The following is a 26,347-nucleotide window of genomic DNA, read 5'->3' on the forward strand; positions in this document are numbered from 1 at the left end:
AGGAAAATAATAATTTGACAACCATACTTGAAGACTTTCTTAAAGGCTTCTTGAATGTTAATTTAAAGGTTGACTTACTGAACAGCTGTATTTACAGAGCAGTCTGGTAACTGTGCTATCTCTAGGGTACCCATTCCATTGTCTTGCCAAGCTTCTGGAAAAGCAGCAGCTGAGTATGAGTTATAGGTTTACATAATTATTGTTTGCATTTGAACATTTGTAATGAAATGACTTAGCTGAACTTCTGTGAAAATGCATAACTTGATGAATTTTCAGAGTGAGGTAGAGAAATGTTGCACCAGCACAGAATCAGATGAAAGACAAATCAAGTGAGAGTGGGTATATGCACTTCCTTAAAACCACATCTGTGAAACCTCTTGCACTTTCCTCATACTGAAAAAAAATGCATTTAAACTCAAACAGACTGGTTAGAAGACACACCAGTCTGTCTGGGAGGGAGAAGGGGAGATCATTCCACAGGTATTCTTAAACTACTGCAGTATCATAGAGTCAGTCACTGACTGAGTCAGTTCTCTGACCCCAAAATTATTCACAAATTCTGGGGTTGCAAATTGATGGGGGAAAATTTTCTTCCTGTGGAATAGTTAAAAGGAAGAGCCATGAAATTAAAAAAAAACAAAAAGAAAGTGCCTGTGTGTGGGTGAGGAAAATGCCATTCCAGATTCTCTAAATTCACCACCCTGTGTAGCTTAGCCAAAAAGATGAAAAATCAGCTAATGTCATATAATCTCTTCAGTTATTCTTTGCATATGACAGGTGATTTATAATTCCCAATTATACAATTAAAATGCTAATTACCCCTCACCTAAACTCTCTGTTCTTGAACTGAGATTATCAATTACCTTCAGTCACTGCAAATCACATATGACATATGTGACAGTGCCGAGTTTTGTATTATTTATGGACTTTCTGTTACTGTGTCTCTGGTTTCCAGGAAGCATTAATGGCTTTACCTTGGTGGACTTTGTTTCCTGAAGGAATGATATTCCTTCCCATCTGTGTTGTTTTGTATCTGAAAGTGTAGCTGCATTTTGGGGTTCCTGCCCTGAGCTTTGGCTTGTCATCCATTTTAGTACAGCAAAGTAATGTTTAGAAGTCCCAACAGGAATTATTTATTACAGAGGTGAGCCCACCTACTTCTGTGCTGCTTCTACACACCCCTTCCTTTCTTCATAAATGTTCTGTGCTCTATTCACATTAATATGCTGCCAGTTTCCTGTGCCATACCTGCTTGCCAAAATTACAGTTCTTCTATTCCTGCTGAACTTAAATAACATTGTTCTCTTCTAAGATTCCGCTATTTTGTAGAGTTTGCTGCACATAAAGAAAAATAATGTAGTTTAAAAAAAACCAGCAAAAATGAGAACAGAATCTAGACATTAGAATTCAGAAGGATCAACATTTAAAAAAAAATAACACATTATTTCTGCTTGTGCATGATAGAAATTAGGACAGTTGTCAATAGGGATGCTTCAAAGTACAGTTACTTTCAGTGTCTCTGGTTGATAGTAAGCTTCAGCAGCTCTGCTCCCTGAGCATGCACAATAACCCAGCCAGTGGTTTGAATCTAAAAGTTTCATTAGAGGTAGTGCAACCAGTTAGTTTGAGAAGTTGGTGCATGTAAGTGTTTTTGTTTCCTGTTGTTCATGGGTCTGTAAGTTCTGTTCTAAACAATTTGCAGGCATGTGGAGCACTTAAATAATAACATTGCTTTCATAAATCATTAATTATGTTGTCTCCAAGGTGCAGAATAACTTTGCTCATCTGCTCGTAGTGCTATTTTTCTTGTTCTGCTGCAAGTTTGTAATCCATCATTTGTTAATTAATACTTGGATTATTCCTCCTACTCTTCTCCACTCTCCTTCTTTACCCTTTTGCAATGAAGTAGTGACTTTTTTTTTTTTTGCTTGTTTTTGTATTAAAACAACTTCAGACTTGTTTGGCAATACTGCAATGTGCTGTTGTGAACTAAATGAAAATAGGATTAGATAGGCTAAGCCTTTAAGCATCTAGTTGCCCACGGAAAATAAATTATATTACCAGAGTAAGTAGGTTAACAAAGAAAAATACACTGTATTTAGGAACCTCACAATGTCTAGTGTGGGATTAAGGGAAGCCCTGCTCACTTTGCTCCTGCATTCACTGGTAGGATGTTAGTGACACCTTCTCTGCTTTTCTCTGAGCAGGTTTCTTCCAGCCTAGTTTGATGTTAATCTTAAATGCTTTAGGCATCGTGGACAAATTATATTTACTGTGGGTTAGCAGTTTTGTTTTATTTGGGCTTTATAGCTTTTTTGTGTGTCCAGATGATCAAAAGAGTGGCTTTTAGTCCTGGTATAAACAGAGATCAGCTTTGGAATATTTGGCCTTCTATGAATCCTTTAACAAAGGTTTGGATTTTAGCCTGTCTCATGGCTACACTTCATATTTACACCATACAAAAGCATAATGACACAGCCTAGTTGTAATTCAAAAGTAATTCAGTGCACAGATAACTAACAGATATTCACCTACATCTTCCAGTTGTATTCCATTAAAAAAAAAAAAGGAAACTATAAAAAAATCCTCCAGGTTCTGTCCAGAACTCCCTTAAGCTCCATACTTGCTACTTTTTTTTTGTAATTGCAGTTCTTACCTGTTTTGTAAGATATAGGTTAAAATGCTCCATTGGATTTTTATTTAGAATTTAAATCTTTTTGATCTAGAAGTGTCTTGGTTTCAGGATTGAATAGCTGAGAAATGCAAAATGTGGTTTTCTATAAGTCAAAAAGAGCTGATGACAAGAATTAAGATTAGAGATTATTTGTGTACATCTTTTGGGAAATAAAAATAACAGTGCTGAGTAGGTATGGATATGTTGTATTCTGGTGACAAGGAAGACCTGAAAATAAGCAAAAAATGTGAGAGCAATCATTACAGATAGTTCTATCCCTCCTGCCTTTATTCTGCAAATTCACTTAAGTTAGGAAAGCTGTTGGCATTAAAGTACCGTATTTTACATTCATAGGAGACAGCTGATTGTCATTGTCAGTGTGCTTTGGATAGCACTAAAAACTGGACCAAGGATGATCACGAGACACAAGCATCATTGTCAGAATGCTTTTGATAATTTGTCAGAAAGATTGCTCACAGAAGGTTTTACTTGAGTGGCTTTTGGGGCTGTTCTGAACTTGAGGCTTTTTAAGCATTCAGGACTTTTGTTTGGATGTGTGCAGTGCTCCAGAAGATCTGAAGCATAGCAAGGATATACTTGTTCTGTTATTTGTGATGCTGAAGAACCCGTTATTTCTGAAAGGGGACTTCTCTCAGGTCACTGTAGTCAGTGAGGCAGGTGAGACTCAGAGCAGGGGATAACACTGTCTGGTACCTTGGCAGATTTGCAAGGCTGGGGCAGGTGCACTCCTGTCAGATTTACCCGAGCTGATGGTGGCTAATGCTTGCCTTTTTTTAAGTTAATGGAAACAAAGAGTGAGGTCTTTAAAACTACCTTCATTCTCCACATATTGTCAGTCAAAGAAAGTGAAGTTTTTGGCAAAAAGAAAAAGCACCAGACCCAGGATGTGTCAAAAGCAGTGCAAGGCCCGTGCAGCACTAGCAAATGTCTGCATTTAAAGGTAGCATCTGATACACCAGTGGTTGGTCTGTGGACACCACCAAGGCCCCATGTGCATGGTAAATAACACATACACCCTCTGGAGAAACACTGCACAAAGCATGACAGGGAGCTTTGAAACCCATGGAAAAAAGGAGAGAAAGAGGTGCTTAACTGCTGTGTCTCTGTTGGTTGCATTAAAAGCTCACGCAAAAGCATCCAGCACCAACATAAAACTGACTGAAGACACATACCCTCCAATCAAAAGGACCAGGCAAAGCTCAAGATGCAATATTTGCAATGCCTGTGGAGAGACAGATTGAATTATATTCCATCCAACTGTTTCAGACTTTATACTTTTGTGTTGCGCTCTCGGATAAAGATTCTCACAGAGTGTAGTCAGTGTAATCCTGGTGTGATGAAGTCCAGTGGCAGAATCTTCATTAACTTCAGTGGAACCAGGACCTTAACTACAAAATGCTGGCACCTTCTCTAATTCTATATATACACTTTTCAGCTTTGAAAAGCCAGCATTTGCCATGAAAGAGATACCCAAGCCTTCACTTGTCTTTGCCATATTATACAAGGATGTTGGCTCACTCTAATGGAAATGTTGGATTTTTTTATTTCAGCTGCATGAACGTTTGTAATGAGTCATACCCCAAAAAAAGAAAATTCAAAAAAGTAATGTGAGTGATTTTACTAGCAGAAAACTCATCACCTGGCAAAGCTGTGCTATCACCAGTTCAGTCTCTTAAATAACTGCTTCTTTCTTACTCTTAAAAGGAAGTCCATAATATTTGATGAAACAATCAGGTTTCTTTTTTAGAAAACAGAAACAAAGTTCAGGCAACAGCTGGGTTATACGAAGCATGTCTTAATTTACTTGCTGCTTTTTACTGCTAATCGGGGAGTGCTGCAAAAGGTGAATACTATTACTCAGCTGCATAGTTTCATATTAATTGCAGCCATGAATATGTGATCAGTTGTCATATGGAAAAATAAACCCTGCTATCCTGCATCACTGATGATGGAAAGATGTTTACAGCCTTCATTATTTCATTTTTAAAGCTCTTTAGAAGGTTACTGAAAGTTGCTGTTTAGAGGACACAGTTTATTCAATCGTTTAAAGTGAAGGGTCTTTAAAATACACTAAAAGTTGCTTCTTATACATACAGATATATATAACGGTATAATTATTGTGCAAAATCTTTGTACGTGGTGTCGTGTCTTACAGAGTAGACCTTGCTTGCAAGCAAATCTTTCCATATAAAATGTCCATTTTTGTGAAAAGATGTCTGTGTCAGACCAAATGACAGTTGAGGTGATAAATTTCATTAGCTCAATTTAGTGATATCTCTGCTGTGCTCTCACCATGTCGGAGTTTACACTTAACTTCTCTGGCATTCGACCTACTCTTTGCCATTATTCATTTCTGGGGCAAAACAAACCTACTATTTCTGCCTTGTAAACCACAGTGTTTTGAGCAGAAAAGAGATCCTGTAAACAGCATCTCCCTACTGAGTCTCTGAATGGAGGCTTTTCTTTTTTCCTGTGTGGTTATCTTGTATGTTTTGTTTTGTTTCTCTTTAAATACTGTCATTTTGTGTCATTTTAAAATCCAGTTTGGATTTACAAGCATGTAATGCCTTTAATATCCTTTGAATTTGAATTGTGTTCTGTGGATTTCTGCTGCAGAAGGACAAAATCACAACATCTCTTTTCTTTGAATGACACCATTATCACTCTGTGTTAATGAAATGATTTCAGTTTTACAAGAAATGAGGTTTTCAAATGCATTCAGTGTTATTAAAGGGAATTGGATTGTAACTAGAGGATATTTCAAAAGAATAGAAGGATCCATGATACATGCTTAGCTCTTAAAGCACCTAATCCTATATTAATTGTGCTTTGGGCACATCTGCCCTCATGTGAAGGGGACTTTGACAGTGAAGATGAAAATGTTTTAATGCTTTTTAAGGCCAGACAGCTCCTCCAGCAGGATGACAGTGCTGTGTTGTACTCTTCTTTATAGGCTGAGCAGACTCAGCCTAATGTTACCACATTATCTTCTTGCTCTTGGGATTGAGTCTGTGTTAATTTTTCCCCCCTCTTTGGACAGGGGAAGACCATAGAGTATTTGGGTACCACAACCTGAAATCGAGTAGTCTTGTGTTTTCACTGTTGTGCTACAGACAAGAAAACATGAGACCATCCATTCCAGCATGGCCTGGGACACTGGTGGAAAGGACTTGGTTTTACATAATAGGACAGCTCTGCTGGCTTCTCTGGGGAGAAGGGTGAATAGCATAGTCAGGAGCAGTTCAGGCTTTGGAAATATTAATTCAGCTTTCAGCAGAGGGTGTCTGTGAGGTGGTAAAATTGAGAGGGCTTTTGCTGAAATTATTTTGAAGAGCTTTGTCCTGTCTGACAAGCTCCTTCCCCAGTGAGGGGCTGGTTGGACTTCACTTCTCCTAAATCTACATGCCACGGACTGAAGGCAGCAGGAGTGAAAATAAGGATCACAGATGTGATTGTGTACCTGAAATACAGCAAGAAGTGGTTTTTTCAATTCCACTTCGGAGGGTTTGGCCAGCTTCAGCATTTTAACTGTCACAGTCCTGTTAATTCTGTGGTCAGATGAACTCCCCTTTGCCAACAGTAATTTCCCTTTCTGCATGGAGTTGTTATGGAAAGCAGTTGCCATTTGGAGTTACTGAGCTGCACTTGAGCCCCTCTTCTGTGTTGCAGAGTTGCTTAATGGCTCTGTGGAAATCCCGAGCTGCTCTGCAGGACTGCTGAGCTCTGGATGGGGGGGGGAATAGGAGTGTTCAGCTGAGCAGAAACGGGCAGAGAGCCTCGCTGGGGAGCTGGGGATTTACACCAACCCAGCTGGACTCCAGCAGGGCTCGCTTTTCTCCCTGTCTTGTGGTGATTTTGCACAAATCATTAATTACTGCCTTTCTGTCTTGGCAGCCTGTTCCAGCACTACTGCTACACGCGGGGAGGGATGCGCCACACCTCCTACACCTGCATCTGCGGCAGGTAGGTCAGTCTTTGGGGGCAGTGTCCCACTGGATATTTTAAAAATTGTTCCTGTTAGGCATGGGATGTGTTTGCAAGTGCCACCAGCGTGGGTTCTGCCCTGTTTCCACTGGAAAAGCCAAAGAGAAGTGGATAGCACTGTCTCTTAAAGAAAGAACTTGGTCGTAGATTCTGCTGCACTCAAGAGATTCCCCAGTGACTGCTGCTGCTGCCAAGATCATGTTTATGCTCACATCGGTGCTGCAATTGGCTTTTTTATTACATAGGGTTACGGAGAAGGGCTTTAGAGCTACTCTGTGCTGCTCAAAAATACTTTCTTTGAAATACACCTTAAGTATTTAATATAATTCTCAAAATTCTTTGTCTCAAAGGTTAGGGTACAATTAAAATAATCTCTTTGGAATGTGGAAATTTTTTGCTCTCTTTCTCTTGCTGAACAGCTAGTGTTGAAGGTTATTGTATTTAGGAAAGTAGTATAAAAGTTCTCCCTGCAGTTATAGAAATGCACAAGAGAACAGTGTAGGGTACATGCTGAAGAACAGCTGTGTGCTTTGTGCAGAGATTAATCTTAGTTAGTGGAATTAATCTAATCAGAGATATATGAGAGTTAGATGGAGCATATATGTTGGTATATATGTTCCACTTGTCATTCTCCCGCTACTGAGAAACATTTGCCCTGCACTGAAGTCACATACACTCACAAAAGGTAATTTTTACATTAAAGTCAATAATGCTGTATTGCTGTGGAGATAATGACAATTAGTACCTTCACTTTTTTCTGCTGTTTATTCAGTTGCTTATTTGTAAATGCAATTTTCCAATTTACATGCAAAATTGCAGCAGGAGCATGAGCAGTCTTATGGCAATTGTGTATCTAAATTGTCAGAAGTTTCCTGGTTTAAGTACCCACATATAACTTGAGAATTACATCCCACTGAAATGAGACTCCATCTCTGTGCTGTTGCCACAGGTGGGGAAGGTATGATTTTTCACAGCCTTAATGACCTCACATTCACTTAGAGTGGATCAGAACCTGCGCTGAGGGATCTGGTTTAGGTGCTACGTGGTCAAACCTATGGTCACTTTGCTAAACCTATGGAAATGTCCAAAATATGCTGTGTGGTATGTCCTGTGACCCCTGGGAACAGACTAACTCTCCACAGGACTGACAAATTCAGGGCTTGCATTACATGGCTCAGGGAGCCCAGGAGCAGAAAAGCTCCAACAGTAGTTCAGAAGTGGGTGGTGACAGGAGCTTCCTGGGTGTCCTGTCCCACCAGCTGGAGGGGCTTAGCAGGGCAGGGGAGTGGTGTTAGAGCTGCCTCTGAACCACTGGAGGATTTAAAACAGGGAATGGAATGCAAGATCCAAACAATATTGTGAGTCTGTTGTAGTTGGGAGCTGGCATTGCATCCTGCCACTAGAATTAAAAGTGCAGACAAACTTGATTAAAAAAAGAAAATTACATGAGGTAGAACATAAAGACCTTTGTCTGTAAATTTTTGTATTCTGACTCTTGAGTGAGGAAGTAAGAATGAATATTAGCAGTTTTAAGCTAGATCCTAATAAATGAATGAATTCAATTACCATAATAATGGCAGAAATAATAGACATTTTTTATTACCATGAAAATGTTATGCATTGTAAATATTTCACTTAACTACATTTACAACTAAAAATAGCTTTTGCAATTAGGATTTTTGAGTAGTCATGTTTTATTTTATTCATGCCGAGTTTTGTATTTTCCTGAACACTTAAAACTGGCATATTTTGACAGGATCTTTCCTTCTGAGATTACAGGCCTGATAATAATTTCCACAGAGGAGAATAATCTTTTACGTAGAAGTTTGTTATTCACATTTTAAAAAAGATACTCACTAAGATGGAAATCTAGAGTAATCAATACAATATTTCTGTGCAGAAATAAATCACCTGTCACCTGATGACTGCGTTTGTTGCTGTCCCTGTCTAGTGTTATATTCTGGAGGAGATAGTAAATGGACATATGCTTTATGTATTCACTATTATTTTCAGAATAATCACACACGTGGTTTAGTATTACAGGGTATCACCCAGCCAGGTTAGTCCTGTAGTTGGTGATATTTTCACACTGTCAGCTTGGGAGTGGTTTGAAGCACAGACATCACCCAAGTGCAATTAAAGGAGAATGGGACTTTTGATAAGAATACTTGGATATATTTAGCACTCATCTACCAAGTGTTGACTTCCAAGTAGTGTTCAAAGGCTAATGAATTATTCATTGCAGTGTCTTGGGGTACCAAGTAACCATTTTTACAAATGGGAAAACAAAGGTAATCCATTCACAGTGTGTCCTGGTGACACTGTGGTGGATGGCATCCACTGGGAACCAGAGATTCCAGCTGGAGTTGGGTGGAGGTGGAGGCATCAATATCTCAGCAGCCACCACAGAAGCCGTGGTCAGCTGCTGCTTGGTACTGCAGCAGCTCAGACTTGTTCAGGTCTTCTTGACAGATGTCTCTGGGCAGATGACAGCTCTCATCAGATGATACCAGTGATTGGGAATAACACTGTGCAGTAGAATGCCTTCCTCTATCTGAGGATTGCCATAAGTGAAGCTTTTTGGCTAAGATCAGGATACTTACTGAATCTGTTTTTCTTTCTTTCATTTCAGTATGACTTTGTAAGATTTCATGTCTTAGATGAAACAGTGGAGAGAAGGGCTTCCTTCTGGATTGGTTCTATGATGATTTAAATCATGGTGGAAGTAGTTTGTGGTTTTAGTTAATGGTCTGTTGGTTTTTCATTGGATGTTCTTTATGTAGAGCTAAAAGCTGCACTTTTTGTAATGCTTGATGCTCAGCATAGTCCTGTTCTTAAAATATTGCTGACATTCCTTCTCCTTCTAATAATTTGTTTGCAGGGTGCTTTCTGATCTAAAATGTATCTTAGGGGTAATGGGGATCTCTTCCTACAGTTTGCATTCTCGGTGGTGTTAATTTGCAGCTTTTCCGCTGCCTCCTGCAATTCTTTCTGTAACAAACACATCTTGGGCACCAGTTAGAGGCAAATCATTAAGGGAATAAAAATTGATAGACAGAAACCTCTTGGAAGGTTTTCCAGGTTGGCTGCCTGAAGGCAAGCTCTGGCACCCCTGCCACCACCCCTGTGGTGGTTTTGCTGACCAAAAGGAAGGCAGCAGAGCTGCCAGTGATCCTCACCTCCTCACAGCACTTCATCTTAATCCCCAGCTTGGCACTCTAATGCCAGACCTTTCAATTGTTGCTTTTTAGGAAAGAAATAAATAGCTTCTAGCTTCTACAGGAAGGCTCTTTTGCTTTGCCGGGTGCTGGAGGTTTGTTTAAATTGTTTTGAAGCCACCTTGAAAGTTCTATTTAATCAATGTGAACAATTTCTGGCCAGTTGTAGCATTTATCTTGTGGGTACACATCTCTTCTGTAGCACTGCTCCTGAAGCATCTTCCTGCCTTCATCTTGGGGCAGTGGTAAAGATGCATCCTGTGGGGGAGGTTGGGCATGCACCTCTTGGCAGGAACCAGCTGTAGGTGTTTTAGTTTGGGTCAGAAGTGCTTTTCTGAGGCAAGCTGTCCCACTCATCCTCCGCTGCAGGGCCTGCTCAGAGCCAGGGACCAGTCCTGCAGCACACATGCTGGATTTGTTTTGGGTTAAAAACAGCTGGGAGAGCTTTCAGGAGCAGGTCTGCTGTGCCTTGGTTGCTAATGGGTGTTGAGCCCAGGGGACCTGCCCGGAGCCCGTCCCAAGGGCACAGAGACCTCCTCACTGCAGTCACTCCAACCCTGCAGTGCACATGGTGTGCATTTCTGGTCTCCAGCACCGACTGTGCTCTCCGTGCTCTGATCCCATGTGCACAACAGAGCCAAGATGTGCGTGACAGATAAGGAGCCTCAAATGCCAAGAAAGATTGTGGCTCTTAACGCTTCACTAACGGTGCTGAAAAAGAGATTTTTCACGCATCTCCCGTCACAGCTGGTGCTGAACCTTACAGAAATATTTTGTAAACTAAAACCTTTACATTAAAATGTGCAAAAGAAGTCCCTCATCTTTGTGTTTTCAATGTCTTTTGTTGAAAGTGTTTGTACAGTCCTTGGAGTTGAGTATATGACTTATTTATGCACTGGTGTGGTGTATGACACTGAGGGTGCCAACATAAACAAGCTGTCTGCAAATACATTAACATGGAGCCATGCCCTTAAGCTTCATGATAATTTTTTAAAAGTTGATCATAAATATATGCATGTGCTGTTTGCTTCTCCTACTTTATCCCCATTTTTGGAGGGAGATAAGGAATAGTATCTGCAGCTAAAATCCTGACAGACTGCTGTGCAGTGTCTGTGTGGGCATGGCAGCTCTTGGTGGGTTTTAATTATTTTTTGTATTTTTCCTTAAACACCGAGCACGTGAGTTCACAAACAGTGTCATGCATAGCACCAAGGTCATTCCAGTTGTTTCCAGGTGCCAGCCTCCCAAAATCTTAGCCGTCCCTCTGGGAAACAGTTCTTCAGGCAGGAAGTGATGCTGCCAGTCCAGGGCAGAGGTGGGAGCAGACTGCTCTGCTGTCACGTGCATGTGCAAGGAGACAGCTGAGCCTGGGAACACAATTCCCACTGTACACGTTGCCTGGCACAGAAGGCCCTTTTCTTTCCATTGCACTCCATTGCCCTATTGCAGATTTTTTTCTTCACATAGAGCAAACTAATTTTGGAAGTGTCCTGGTGTGGAAAACTATTCCAGCAGTGCCCAGGAGACAGCACATCTCAGAAGGAAGCTCATGTCTGTCTTTCTCCTGTATTCAAGCTTTATGGGGCCATTTTTAGCTGTCTGCACAACAGCAGAGGTTCCCAAGTCCAGTGTCCAGGAAGGAAGAAGCATCCAGCCAGTTGTGAAACTGTGTTTAAGCCATTGGGCCAGCATCCCAAAGTTAACCTTAAGTCTTAATTCCTAATTCTGTGGGGGTTTTTAACTCTTGATTTAACAACTTTAATATTCCCCTGTGGAGTGTGCATAATTTTAAGAAGTATACTTTGTATGAGAAAATCATTCCCATGATTCTAAAATATCACCCTTCCCTGCTTTATTACATAGTGATTCTTATATGCTAAAAAATAATTAACAATAAATACTTATTGTTTTCAAAATATCAACGTAGAATTATTCTAAGATCATCAAGTCCAACCATTAACCCAGCACTGCCGAGTCTGCTGCTAAACCATGTCCCCAGGTGCCACATCTACTTTTTAAATACTTCCAGGGACATGATCCAGCCATTTAGATTGAGAGCCTGCAGAAACTTACTCCTTTCTACTCCACAATCACTGTTTATGGAGTTTACTGTATCTGAATGATTGATGATCTGTTAAATACCCAATTGATCACAAGTACTTAATGTATCTTGAAGGTAGTCTCTGTTTGGATACAGTGCATGCTTGCTGCTTTTGTAATTGCACATATCAGAAGCCTAATGTGAGAAGTGTGTCAGGATGTCACATTTACTCCAGGTACAACAAAAGATTCACTGAAACTGAGCCTCAGGTTCCTGTCACCTCAGATGTGAAGCTGTTCTACCATCACAACTTTAAAAGAATCAAATTTGAGCAGGGTGACCAATATGGTTTTGATGAAAGCTGAGGTACAAACTGGCCAGTCAGCTGGAGGGGTCAGAGAGATCCTGCAGTAACCCTGTCCCAACACATGTATTTTTGGATGTGATATAGTTCTTCTAGCTCTTTGAAGAGAAAAAGTGAGAGCATCAATCTGAGGAGACCAGTAAAAGAAAAATAAGTAGAGCCTGAGATCTTTAGCAGCCTTTTAACTGACATTTTATAGACCTGGGGGAGTATCAGTAGACAAGAGAGGATGCCCAGGGCAAATGTAGGTCACCAAATGGATCACAGAGCTTCAGAACGACAGAACAAGGGTCCTTCCTTCTCTGGAGCTGTTTTGTTCTTGAGAAATAGCAGTTTACTCTGAAAGATTTCCAGGAATAAAAGTCTTTTCTTTGTAATGTGATTCTTTAATAAGAGGTAAGAAAAGAGTGACAGTTTTCATACCTGTTACTTGCTGCTGACATTGTATGCTGGGAAGCTCCCCGAGCAGCAGGCAGTGTATCCACTCCAGCAGAGACCACCAGAGGGAAACTGGAGCTGTTTCCCTGGACAACTCAATTTTTCCAGTCCCACTGATTCCTAGAGCGTTTCAAACATGCCAGATTTTACTCCAGCAGAAGTTAGTTTTACCCCTCAGACTACTTAACCTCAAATAGGGACAAATATCACTTAGTAGTTAAAAAAATCCAGATGGTAACAAAAGGGTGTAAGTTGAAAGATTACTTGTGCATAATTCTTTCCTTTACACTGTCATGGAGATGGGAAATATTCAGCTGAACTGTGCCAAGTTCCTTCTGCTCCTCCCCATCCCCAGCTCTGCTGCACTGGTGGCTGGGCAGGGCTTGGGAGAGCTCTCACAGGCTGCTTCCTATATGAGTATGCTGATGTTTACAGTGTTCCTTCTCATGTGTTAATGTTTCTTCTCCCACTAACTGTGCTGCATTTTCTTTCTGCCTCTCAGTGGGGAGAACTCGTCTGTTTTGCACTACGGCCACGCGGGAGCCCCGAACGACAGGACTATTGAAGATGGAGACTTGTGGTAGGTGAAGGGTTTGAGTTTGTTTGATATTTTTGTTTCACTACTGCTGTTCCCATACAGGAATTGTATGTATTAGTAAAATGATGGCTGCATAATGGTCAAAGTCGAAATCTTTAAAACAGGATGTAACACTGTGTGCCAAATTAGTCTGGTTTCCTCCAAAAGTGCTGTGTACCTGCATCTGCAGTTGAAAGGGAGAAGGAGATACTGTTTTAAAACACTTCTGGGCCAGAGGCACTTAGAATTTAATTTAAGAAATGGCTGTATTATAAGTACAAGGGTAGTTGCAGAATTTGGCACCTGAGTTTGCTCTTGAACCTCAGATCCAAACCTCAGCTCTGACGGTGGGGTGGAGGATCACGAGAGCGTTGGCTGCTTTTAGAGAATTGCATCAAATTGCAAGATGGATTAGACCTTACAAGTGCTTGTGTGCACCCAGGCACCCTGATGTGAAAGTAGACTTTGGAATGTGTGAAGAGATCGAGCTCATCTCAATCCAGGTTAGGGCAGGGTGCCTCTAGTTCTGTGTTGCGCCAAAAATTTCTGTAAAGATTTTGCTTAGGGTTTACTGTTGCCATAATACAGCTGAAAATACCAGAAGTTTTTCTCTACTTGCATTACGTGCCCACCTGCTTTACGGTATCACTGCAGGGTGAAGGAAAGCACCAAATACATTGCCATAAATTGAAAGACACACCTATTTGTGTGGTGTGTGACATATCAGATTGTAACTTTTGTACTTCACCTCTAAGGATGTTGTTCAAAAAGCCTACATCTATAAAAATGCAGAACTAGTTTTGGAGGATTTGTATTGGATTACTTTTGTAGCACGTGCAAAAAGGGTGTAGGTGTGTGTTTTCACAGTGGAATGTAAACGTGTGAAGAAAAGCAAATTAGTATTATCAGCGATAAGCTCAAAACCTATTATGGAAAACAAATTGAATCTCAGAAGTTAAAAAATATGACTTATTGGGTAATGTTCCAGGCACATCTGCAGGTGCTGCAGAGTGAACTTGTGGAATTACAGATAGGTACTTTACTTATAATACTGTAAAAACTTTTAAAAAGGCTTCTTGTACAAAAGTTTATGTATTGTCTTCATCTGTGGTTAATAGCTTACTAAACCCATCAGATACTACTGTTAATTTATTGCTTTAATTTATGATTATGTTGTGTTTGAGTAGATAATATGCCGTGAGGTTTTTTTTGATCAGGCAGGACACACCAACACGATACTGTATCAGCTGTGTCATTCAATTAAATTTAAAAATAAGGTGTGTAGCCTACAGGAAACATCAGCATATGTTATTGAGAGAAGATAGGCCACGATGCATTATGATATCCTGTATTTGAAATTCAGGCCTTTAAATGGTGAGGGAGACCTCAGGGTGAAGGATATATGTAGGAACCTTTTACTTGCAGTCTGAGGGCAGTTTGGTGGGTGGCTGTAGTTCTTCCTAAACCATGAGAGCACATCCAAGACTCTTCACAAACTCTTATTTCCTGCAGTATTGGCAAAATCTTTGAAATATGTTTGGGTTTTATTAGCCTCATATCTCTGAACATCAGGAAAGCCTGATCTACCAAATGCATTGATCACTTAAGCATTTCAAGGCTGCTGAGCAGCAACCCCACTTTGTAACCACCTCCACAAAGAGAACAAGGTTTAATACAGTTTAAAATAACCTCTTGTTTAAACGGTCCAGTTGCACCGTGGTGTTGATGAGATGGAGTTTGTCAGGTGTAGATTGGTTTTAGCAAACTGATGCTCTGTGTGCATGAGCACCTGCCCAGGCCTCAGTCTCTGCCCCTGCCTTCCCCCCTGGCTGATACACAGTCACACTCTGCTCCACACAGCTTCCTTGCTGTTTTTCTCAAGTGAAAATAAAAAAGTAATAAGAAAAAGTAATTTAATTTCTGTAAAGACAATTTAAAAATACACTAATTTTCTGCAGTTAAAAATAGTGCTTCGGAAAAGAAAAAAAAAATCTGGAGGTGGCTGCACTATCAGCATACAAATAATGCCAGGGCACTGCCTGGGTGGATTCTTTTACAAGGTTTAATTTGGGTGTAGATGGGTGTGTGTGTGCATACAGAGCAGGGCATTAAAACCACAGTGTGCTGATTTGTGTGTGTGTGTCATATATGTGGCTTTCAATTAAGCTTTTTAATAGCTACGGGGAGCCCTCTGTTGGATAATCTCAGGAAGCCCTGAGCACAGGGAGAAAATAGGCTTTACTTTTGGTGAAAAAGAGGTGGAAGTGTTTTAAGGGTTATTTCTATTTCCTGCCAGTATTTTGGCATAAATTTAATTTAACAATTTATGTACTTGTATGTAGCAGAATTGGGAGATTGGGTACTTGGTATGATTTTTATTAAATTCTTCAGTAGAATTTCATGTCTTTTTCTTAACATTATTTAGTAGATGTTAATAACATTCAAGACTTCTACAGAAATATACTGCTCAGGTTTTTTATGTACAAAGCAGTGCAGTGCAGCATCATTAAATAAGTCAACAAAGCACCTGAATAATAGAAAAAAATACATTTGGAAGACTAATGCTTTACTTCTGTGAAATGCTTGAGTGCATGCACTGTTTGCTCTTTTAAAAATGTAAGTTACACAGATTTGGTTGTATCAAAAGGAGATCATAGGCCAAACTATTTGTGCTGTTGCGTTTTTATATCTTTTTTTAAGACTCTTATTCTGACTTTTTCAGAAGCTGTGGCAGGTTTAGAACAGCCTGGTTTTATGATGTTAATTTTTTAAAATTAACCTATATCAAATGGGTTTATTGCTTCTGTAAGAAACTGGAATGGAATTGCATCTCTGATGTTGCATTATATCCACACTTTTTATAGGTACAGCTTCTGCACTAAATGATCCCAGTGCAAAAGAAGGACTATCAAGAGAATTTCTGGCAGTTCTTGTTAATACAGACTGTCTTACTGAGCAGGGCTGTCATTTTCAGTCTATTAAATATTAAAATAGCTAACTAGCACAAAGCACTATGATTGACATAGAAAGAAATCAATATTTCTAGAGAAGGTTAGGTATTCAATAGATACATGCATTTAGCTGGTATTAATATTAAAAGTAAATATTGCAATAACAACAAGTCATTGTTTTATATAAAAGATTCATGTACTGTAACATCTGTGTGGTGAACATTTAAATTGTAATGATCCCTGTGCTCTGAAGCAAACACTTTTCCCAAGCAGGAGGAAGGTCAGAAAGGTCATCCAGATAAACGTGCAGGCTGACCATCCCTGCAAACCACTGTTCTGGCCACTTGACCCTTTCACTTGGTATTAAGTTTAAATAAAATCTTCTACTTGGAATGTTTCCAGTCACAGCCTGCAGTGATGACCTACAGCCAGGCTAATGCACAAATACTGATTTTCTTCTGTCATCTTAAACCTGTGACAGCTTGGATTGAAACTGAGCCCTGGGCTGAGGTTCACTGCGTTGTCTCAGGTATTGCATTACTAATTGTGTGCTAAGAGGCCTCCTGTTTCTGTACTGAGGCTGTAACTGCCTTTGGTGATAGGAAAAGTGGAGTCATAAGCAAAAGAACTTGTAGTTTGCAACTTCCTGCCCTGTAGACAAGAGACCTCCAGCATTTCAGATTACCAGAGGTCTTTCAGAATTAGGTGAGGAGTAGAATGAATTTAAAAGTGGCTACTCAAGAAGACAAAACCCCAAATAAATTAAAGGAGTAGAGGTCTGACTCCCTGCTGTGCACAAACCAAGAGCAAACAGGACTCCTGCTCATGGAGTGGCATCCCCTGCAAGGCTGGTTCTCCCTGGGCAAGTGTCTCGTGAGCTCTCCTTGTGCAGCTGTTTTGCTTTTGTTCACACTGTGGAAAGATATTGGTTAATGGTTAGAGAGCCCTTGTGGGAGATGGAAACCTGCTTTCAGCTCTTCTAAACCATCTCTGACTTTGGCTGGAAGTTATGACTTGAATGACTTGACCCTGGGAAACGACATCCAGAACAATTTCAGTCAGAGCCAGTGTGCTCCTGTGGAAAGCATTGGTCCCAACAAATCAGCACCTGCCTTCTGGAAAATGAAAGCTTCCTTAAAAATAAAGGAAGCAAATTGCCTTGGGTCCTCCCTTCTGTGTGCTGCCCCTGCCCTGGCAGTGCTGCAGTGTGGAGTCACACCCTGGCTGGGGAGAGAGGGGAAGGGAGAAAACTGAACATCAAAGCAGTGTGGAACAGAGGAAGCCTGGGGCAAGGCAAACATCTCTTCTCACCTCTGTGGTGCTTTGTTCTAGGAACCATCAGAGGTGTGAACCCGAAGTGTATATTTTATGTTTTGATTTTGAGAAGGCATTAAAATGGTAGTTTATTGCCAAAGGCATGTCAGGAGTTGATTGTTCTTTTGCAGTTGATCAGCAGGGCTCCTGCAACATTTGGCAAATGGAAAATGCTTCTATGATCTTAAAATAAGGATTGATTCTTCATGATGAGGCTCACACTTAAATAACAGAAATGTGGGAAAATCAGCCTGACCCCAGATGTAACTGAAGTAGATCTGGCTGTTACCTCGGGAGGTTTTCTGCAGGTGTCACGAGTTGCAGGTCTTGGTCTTTTTATGGCATCTGACAAATGTATCTCCGTGAAAATTCAGCATTAGTAAGCAGCTTACATTGGCAGGTTCACTGAACTTCAAGCATTTAGTGACATTTTGGCTTTTTTAAAAATAATGAAAAGAATTGTCCATTCTGCTGAATAGACAGCATTTTTAACTCAGCATTTTTAAATGTTTTGAAATGTCCTCCCAAGTCACAGCGTTAGTGACCAGGGGACCCCGAGGCTGTGCTGGGTCTGCTCTGCACACCCTGAGGAAGTTGGGCACTCTGGTGCAGTCACCTGTGCCCAGCACTGGCTGGTAGCAGGGGGACACTGGTCCTCCCTGGAGCAAGGGCCAGAGTGTAGTTTATTCAAAAGGCTTAGGTGAAAGCATAAATAAGGGGAGTACAGCATCAACTGCTTGTGAAGTGCAGCAGACCTCAGAGAGAGACCATTAACCTCATATTCACAATGGGACTATCTATTATTTACAAAATACAACTAGCTTTAAAAGTTTAAATGGAAGCAGGTTGCATCATCAGATAATGTCTTTCATTTTATTTGACTGGTTCTTTTAACACTCTCATAATTACTTATTGATTACTTATTTCATTGAAATAATTTATTGATTTCAGTGAAAGCGTTGGGCAGAGTTCAGTATCCTTGGGGAAACAGAATGTCTCCCGCTGCAAAAGCTTGCTGCTGTTTCCATGAAAGGCCATCATTGCCATGGATGACAGTAAAACAAGTGAAAAAGATTTTTGTTGCATTCAAGTACCAGAATTTAAGCACTGGGAAGGTTTTGTTAGTGTCACAAAACCAAACGCATTTGTCATAAAAAGTACAATGCTAGCATTAAATGGTTTAAATGTGTCTTGGCTGTATCAACAAGCACTGTTATTTCCCTAGTCAAATGGTAGAGCTGGGGATATGGAAAGCTGTCTAGTATTGCAAAAAGAGCAGAATAGTTTAACTCTGAGGACTATTTTTGTTTTTATTTTTGTCCTTAATATCCTGATGCAAAGTTAAAGCATCAGAACAATACTGACAGCAGGGGGCACTAAAATAAGCACTCTCTGAAGGAGATGAGGTTTGTCCCAAGTTGGAATATTGGTAACATAGTGGATTTGCCAGAGCAAAGGTACAGCAGCCTTCTGGGAGCACTACCCTCACGTGTGTGCTTTTCGCTCAAGATGTGTCCAGCTTGGGCTTGTTTCCTTCCATTTGGCACTTGTATATAGCTTTTAATGTTTTAGTTTTTTCATTATTATTATTGTTGTTGTTGTTGTTGTTGTTATTACTACTTCTGGTGCTCTCAAAAGATCTTGTTTAACTTCTAGCACTCCTCACCTTGTCGTTTCAGGAGCTTTGTTCATCATAGGGAGTTTTTCTTGGCTACAAGTACAGATAGTTGTGAAAGGTTGTTCTGGCTGAAGCAGAGGGGGAAGATGCTCAGTGTTAGGGGCTTTTTATTTTCAGTGACTCAAAAGAGACAAAGAAGAGTGTTCATGCTTCCTGAAGTGGCTGGTCACTCCCAGGTGTGTGAAGAAGGAGAGGGTCAGGTTGGATCTCAGCCAAAGGTTCTTCCCCCAGAGGCTGGTTGGGCACTGCCCAGGCTCCCCAGGGCAGTGGGCACAGCCCCAAGGCTGCCAGAGCTCCAGGAGGGTTTGGATGATCCTCTGGGGCACAGGGGGTGACTCTGGGGATGGGCCTGTGCAGGGCTGAGGATTGGACTGGATGGTCCTTGTGGGTCCCTTCCAACTCAGAATACCTGTGATGAATATTGCAAAAGGAAGTTGCTTTTTGCAAGGGCTTGTTGGATTCAGTTGTTCATGGTTATTCAGAAGGCCAAACCTTTTATTAGCTAAAATAGAATTCAATAAATTTGCTAATTTTACTTCTTTGATCTCAAAGCATAATACACAGTTTTGTATAATCAAAAGATTTGTCACTTTCTGTATAATCTGTATTTATCTTTTATGTATACACACACACCATGCACCTGCAGGATACATATTGATTGAAACTATATCACCATGTTTATCTTAATATTATACAGTGTTATTTGTAGAAAATGCACTATTCTCTTCTTTTTGCAGGAAAAAGTAAGTGTGTAATATGAAAGGACTTTCTGTGATTACTGAGTGGCTATCTTTTATTTCAGGAAAATATTGAAAGATTTTCAATAAGTGAACTAAAATACTTAGGTGAGCTTGAAAATTATTACAAAATCTTATTACAAAAGATGATGGAAGTTTGCTGTGCCTCTTTTCCAAACTCCTTTTTTGGAACTCTCCCTATGTTTTATCAAGTTTTACAGTACTAATGCCAACCTATAACCGAAATTCTTTTGTCCAGGTGGGGGCAATGTTGCATTTAAAAAGCAGGAGCTCACCAATCTTTTTCCATCAGATAATAGAAGTCCTCCCTTTTCTACCCCAAGTGGAAAATACTGTATTTATTACTTCTTGAAAGCACTGCTTTTAAGATCTCAGGATGTTAATGTGTCAGATGTAAATGCTCAACTATTTTAAGGGTGAGCCTAGTATTTTCGTTTGGCCTTGTGCATTTTGATGCATTTTAAAGTTCAGTGCTGTAATAATATGCAAAAATTATGGTTAGCTTCAACTTTTCAGTCTGCAGTTTTGAAACAACTTGTTGTTAGTAATGGTTTTGTTTCTAATAATAATACAAAGTACATTGCTACTACTTACTGGTTGATTGCAAAATCAGCTGGCTATCCATTTCTTAAATAATTCCTTTGGCTTGATTCCTCTGGTTTGATTAATATTTACTATTTTCATCAAGTGTAGGTATTTTTCATTTTGTTGTAGCTATAGACTATATTAATTTTATGCTAATCTAGAAAAATTGAATTTGATTAAAAATAGAGAAATGTATTTCCTAGAATTAACAATAATTTTGCTCTAATTGAATGTGTTCTGTTAGTACTGGTTAATTCAGGCTACGAGGTTGCCTGCTGTCAGAAATGTATAAGCCTTTTAAGTAAAGCAGAGGTCACCAAGTATTAATAGTGTGTTTGCTGTAACAAATTTTAGCTTTCCTTTAAGTGCTGTGTTATAGTCTGCCTCTTAATTTTGTGCTGTCTGTAGTGTATGTGAAATGTCTTTTTAATTGTCACCTGGGAGTTCTATCTGTCATAGTTTTAGCTTAGCATTCCCAGTGTAGTCTAAAAAAACCTGGCTGCTGTTGGATCAATTTGACCAGAGTGTTCATCTCTTCAAAGAAAACAGCAGAATAAAGCTTAGTCTCTCTTTTTAATTCTTGATAATTCGATGTTGATCATTTATAAATGCCGTTTAGTGTAATCCACTTTTTGTGGTGGTCCTTAATACAAACACACGTCAAGTATGACAGAAGTACTCTTGACGGATGTTGCTTGTCTTGGACGGACTTCAGTAGCAAAATCTTTCTCACTGGTGTGGGAACTCAGTTGTATAGGTTAGAATACAATTTTAGAGGGAGCTGCCTGGCTTTTAAACCACTGCATGGCTCAGAGGGAAGGTACAGTTAGTCCACAACACTTTGTGTCTCTCCCCTGAACTAGAAATAACTCCCAGTCCTTGTGTTTGGGGCAGTGCTGGGTCTTTTCTTGTGTCTGTTCAGAGAACCACTTGTTACCCCTGGGAGAGGCTGAGCTGGGGCCTCAGGAGGAGTCCCTCTGCTCCACATCTGGGCTGAGGGTTTAGGTCTTTAAGGCAAGAGTGTTTCTGTGCACTTGGCTTGGGCATTTGGACACGTCCATGGAAAGGCCAGCAACTGTCTTGTCAGGGGGTTTTCATTCAGTTGTCAACTTCTGTAGAGCATTCAGAAACTCCTGTCTGGTGGATTCCATTTGAGAACTGACAATTTGAGGTTGCTTGAACAGTCACCAGAAAAACCATAGGCTGTCTAAAAAAACTAAATGAACCTGTGCCATTGGACAGTGGCTCAGTTCCCATCATGGAGAGAAATTGGAAGTGTTAGGCTTTTATTTACACAGACGTGTGTGAGTGTGCACACGTGAGAAAACTTGACAGTATTTACAGTAAGGTCTGACACTTCACATGCTCCTGTGATCTCTGATTGTTGTTTGTCAAGGCAACACAGGTCAGAGTGTCCAAAAACAACTGCTGACAGCTGAGGCTCATAGTTCCAAGTGTCAGCACCCAAGAGTGGTGGCCTGTATTAGAAGTAGCAAACTTTTACAATTCACTTTCAGTAGGTACCTTCCACTTCTCAGCAGACATCTAGAAATGGACTGGTTTAGTTAGCTGCAAAATTTTCATAACTTGCTGATGTAGCTGTGTTGTTCTTACCCTCTGCTGGCATCACACATTCTGGTGAGGAGCTAACGAGGTTTGCTGTTGTCACTTTGATTGGGAAGTACTCAGCTGCTGATACAGGTTTCTCCTTGCATACTCCCTTCTCTTCCCTGCAGCTCTGACATCCTTGTTCCTTGTTTGAGAGAGTCAGCTGCAGCCATGAATGCCCCAGATACTGCCTTTCTGATGGGGAGGCTCCTACTGGATGGAAACTGGCCAAAACCTGGGGTTTGCTGCCATCTCTGTTGACTTTTCAACAAAGAATTGTCTCTGTTAACAAGAGTACTGTTGCTTATTAAATATGTCAGTTAAAAATGGATAATAATTAGGATAGTACAGACAGAAAAAAAAATGATCCATTCAGCAAAAAGATAAGTCAAACAGGTAACCCTTTTGTCAGAACCTCACCTGAGCCCGTTCCTGGTCTCTGGTGCCCTGTCAGTGAGGGTCTGGCAGAGGTGTTCCATAGGCACTTCTGCCACTTTGCCTTCTGCATCTTGTGGAGCCCCCATTGCTGCCACCTCCTTCTCCCAACCCAGGAGTACTGGCTTGGTGTTCCCAGGTCTTTATTTGTGTGCAGCCCCTCTGTGTCAGAGACATCCCTCTGCTCAGCAGAAGCACTGGGTAGATGGCACTTGGGGGTGAATTTAGCTGTGAACAAGCCAATCAGAGGTTTTTTGGCTCTTTGCTCTAGGCAGACAACATTTTTAAGAGGGCATTAATGCAAACTGCAGGGGGGTGGAGGACAGCTTATATTTGATCATGGAAATTGGTTTATTTAGTGCAGAAGCTTAAGGATCTTGTCATAGATTTCTTCCAGAGATAAATGCTGTAAGCAAGGGACTCCTCCTTAAGCTGTGTATGAAAATAGCACATAAAATCTTGCAGAAGACGTGGGTGTTCACCGAACCAGCTCTTACGGGCAGCTCGTTTGGTGCATTTGGTGAGGTTGAGATTTCATATCCTGTGGCAGAAATGGATCTGAAGGTCTTCTGCTTGGCACAAATCCTTGTGAGGGAAGACACCCCGTACACTGCTGGAGCAGCAGAGCAGAGGCACAGCTCCCACTGCCACGCTGCTTCTGTGAGCAGTGTCTCTGTGTCTGTGCAGTGAGAGGAAACCCTGGGCAGTGCAGGGCACAAACACCTGGTGAAACTTTTTTGTTTGGTTGCTTTCTTTCCTTTTTTTTTTTTTTTTCCTTTTTAATCCAGCTAGCTCAAACTTTTGTGTATTCTTGTTACAGCCACTGAAGTCTCAGTAGTTGGAATTGTAGAGATACAGGTTAAGCAGTCCTCTCTCCTTCAAAATTCAGTGTAGGCAGATTTATTTATTTCTGTCACCCTCTTTCTATCCGAGCAAAGCTTAGTGGCATATCTTGTCATCTTCTGCGAGAAAAGTTTGAGACAAGCCTCCCATTACCTTTGAGATAGTTTGGGAAAGCCTGAGGTGAGACAGTGCTATAAGAGGAGCAAAGATAGGAAAGTCATGGAGAAGGTAGACAAGAAAAAAAAAACATGGTTGAGGGCAAACCCCAAATGTGGGGCCACGTGGTTATATAAGTCAAAGTTAGATGGAGAGTAGTCATGTAGTCATTTTGTGTCTCTGTAACTGCATTACCTGTGTGGCTACAGGCTCTTCTTTTGAACAGGAGGCTTAAACAAAAAACTTGAAGATTTCTTGTGAATACCCAGAATCCCATTTCCTACACAAATAATATTCTCTTGCATTTTTTTTTAGGTTATTCTTGACCCCAAGGGTTGCTGATGGCAAAAAGCTGGCATTGAATCAGTGAGCCAAGCCTGGCTTCAGGACAGCCAGTACAAGTTCCCTGTCTGCCCTGTCAGATGGAAGCTGGTCACAGCAGGGCTTCTCTTAAAAAAACCTTCCTGAGCATGGTGGGACTATGTACTGTCCCAATTCTCTGGTGGAGTTTGCAATGTTATCTTACTCAGTGTTGCTTTTTTAATTGATATCACTTGGCTAGTCAGGATGCAAGTGTATGAAAAAGTGTGTGTCACTGAACTCTCCATTTTCTTCCTTGTGATATCACTTACAATAACTCATTCTTGTGGTGTGCTATTAAACCACCCTATTTCCAAATCACTTGGCGTGTTTCCAGAATGTATCTCATAGAAGTGCTGATACCTAGTTCCCTTAAGCTTGAAATTGCCTTAGAAGTGTTTAACCAAACAAGTGGTTGGGTTTTGTTGGTACGTGAGGATTTAATTGCTGCGTGAAGTGTAAAGCACAGAGCGCTCTCTGCGAACTCAGAGCAGGGAATGCTGAGATCCCACAGAATAAACCTCCAGCTGGGGATGACTTGCAAGAAGAGGAGGAAAATGTTGTATCTACCTTTATTCCTGCTGTCCTAGGACTGGGCTGACACCAGTTCATCTGCGTGGCTGCTCGTAGGTATGTTGGTTAATAATGGCTCAAACCCCTAAAACCTCAGTAAATGTGGCTGAGTAAAGTGCACTGCCAGTGTTCACACCTGTTTAGCCTGAGGTGTGAGGAGGGCACAGTAAGATACAGCAATATCAGTTTTCTCATTGCTAGTCTTGCAAACCCACCCAGGGGAAGGGAAGATTTAGTCCTGAGAACAGGAGCTGGTGGGGAAGGCCGTGGGTTGCAGGCGGGTGATGCTCAGTGCCAGTGCCAGAGTGCCTTGCACCAGGAGGAGACCCACCTGGGTTTCTGCCACATTAACAGTGCAGAGGAATAACTATCTTATAACTATGGTGAGGAGATCCAGTTGTGATGTAGAGACCAGGCAGATCCGTAGAGCAGGAGAGTGACAGGTTTATGTTCGTGGGAGTAGCTGTAGGCTTCCCAAAAAATGCCTGCGAGAGCTTGTCTTTGGGTTGGGTTGGTGGTTGGATCATAACAATTCATACACATGGCTCAGATATCCCAAATAAAGTATTGCTTCCCATTGTGATATTGGCCATAATTTGCTTCATTGCCTGGCAGTTTCAAATTATTTGACAATAAAAGTGTCAGCAAGCCTATAAAAGTAAAACACATGCTTAGAGGAAGATGATGCTTTATTTTTTAAAAATGGTATACAGTGACTTTATGAAGAAAAGAACCATGACTTTTTATATTCCACAGTGTTCAGATCTAAAGAGTTAGCAAAGTGTTTCATGATGCTTCACAGTCAGAGGTTAAGAAAGCTAAAATCAATATCGAAATACATTTTATTTTTCTTGGCTTGGAAGCCAAAAATGTAACTATAAATTTGCGTTTTGTGGTGCCAATATTCTGTGAAAGTAACGCAGCCATGACTTACTCATCCGTTCTGTTTCAGAGGGACAGGAGGGGAAAGGAGCTTTCCGTGCATCCTGTTGTGTAGTGTTTCAGTTCCAGTACTGACTTACAAGCCTTGTATTCACTTTAAAATTGACAGGACTTGAAATATTTCTTCCAAACCGCCCTCCTGGGTTCCTGCACAGGGAGCAGAACCCCAGTGCAGTTGTACATGGAAGGGCTGAGGAGCTCCTGTGAGGAGGGGCACATCCAGCCAAGCCTTTCTGCAAGGCTGTGGCATGTCACACGTTCCTCCTTCTTTTTGACTATGATACTGGTTTATGTACAAAGTTATATAAAGTTGTGGTTTCAGGTTTTTCCCTGTGAAAGGAATTAAATGCCCTTAGTCATTTTTGAAGGTGACTTATAAAAGAGAGGCAGAAGGCAACCTGTTTTTCGATGCTCTTGGCTAATGTTGTATTACTGGTGGGTAAGAAAGGCATTCTGTCAGTAGGGCAGCTGACAGGTTATCTGATTTTGCTTATGCTTTGCATTGTTCAATTTTAGTTAGTAATGTTTACAGTGTTTTGCAATATGTTTGGGAGGAAAGATTCTATGTATACGTAGAACTGACGCCTCCACCAGGAGAGTCATGCCCCTGCTTCCAAGAAGAAGTTTGGGCTATTTTTGCTATGCGTCTTTTACTCGTGATGTAGCTTCTTAGTAGTTCTAGGAAATAAATGGAAACAGTAACAAGGAATTTTTTAGAGGGTGCCCGGGTCTTCTGACTGTTAACTCTGCTTTACACATCGTGCACTTCTCACCCTGAAATGAAGGCAGGTAGGTTTTCGTTGCTTTTGCTCCCCACAAAATGACAC

The 26,347-nt window shown here is 40.8% G+C and overlaps 1 protein-coding gene across 5 annotated transcripts in view; it reads left to right on the plus strand.

Annotated features, from left to right (window-relative positions):
• PEPD (peptidase D) overlaps nt 1–26,347 on the plus strand; it is a 192,767-nt gene that overhangs the window by 125,546 nt on the left and 40,874 nt on the right. For all 5 annotated transcript variants that reach the window (XM_039383049.1, XM_039383047.1, XM_039383050.1 and 2 more), the window contains 2 exons: nt 6,590–6,658; nt 13,243–13,320. In XM_039383049.1, coding sequence (XP_039238983.1) covers nt 6,590–6,658; nt 13,243–13,320 — 147 coding nt within the window. The remainder of the gene's footprint in view (nt 1–6,589; nt 6,659–13,242; nt 13,321–26,347) is intronic.

This window comes from Pipra filicauda, unplaced genomic scaffold (assembly GCF_003945595.2).
Source record: "Pipra filicauda isolate LSUMZ 115617 unplaced genomic scaffold, ASM394559v2 scaffold296_size2174093_pilon, whole genome shotgun sequence".
NCBI lineage: Eukaryota > Metazoa > Chordata > Aves > Passeriformes > Pipridae > Pipra > Pipra filicauda.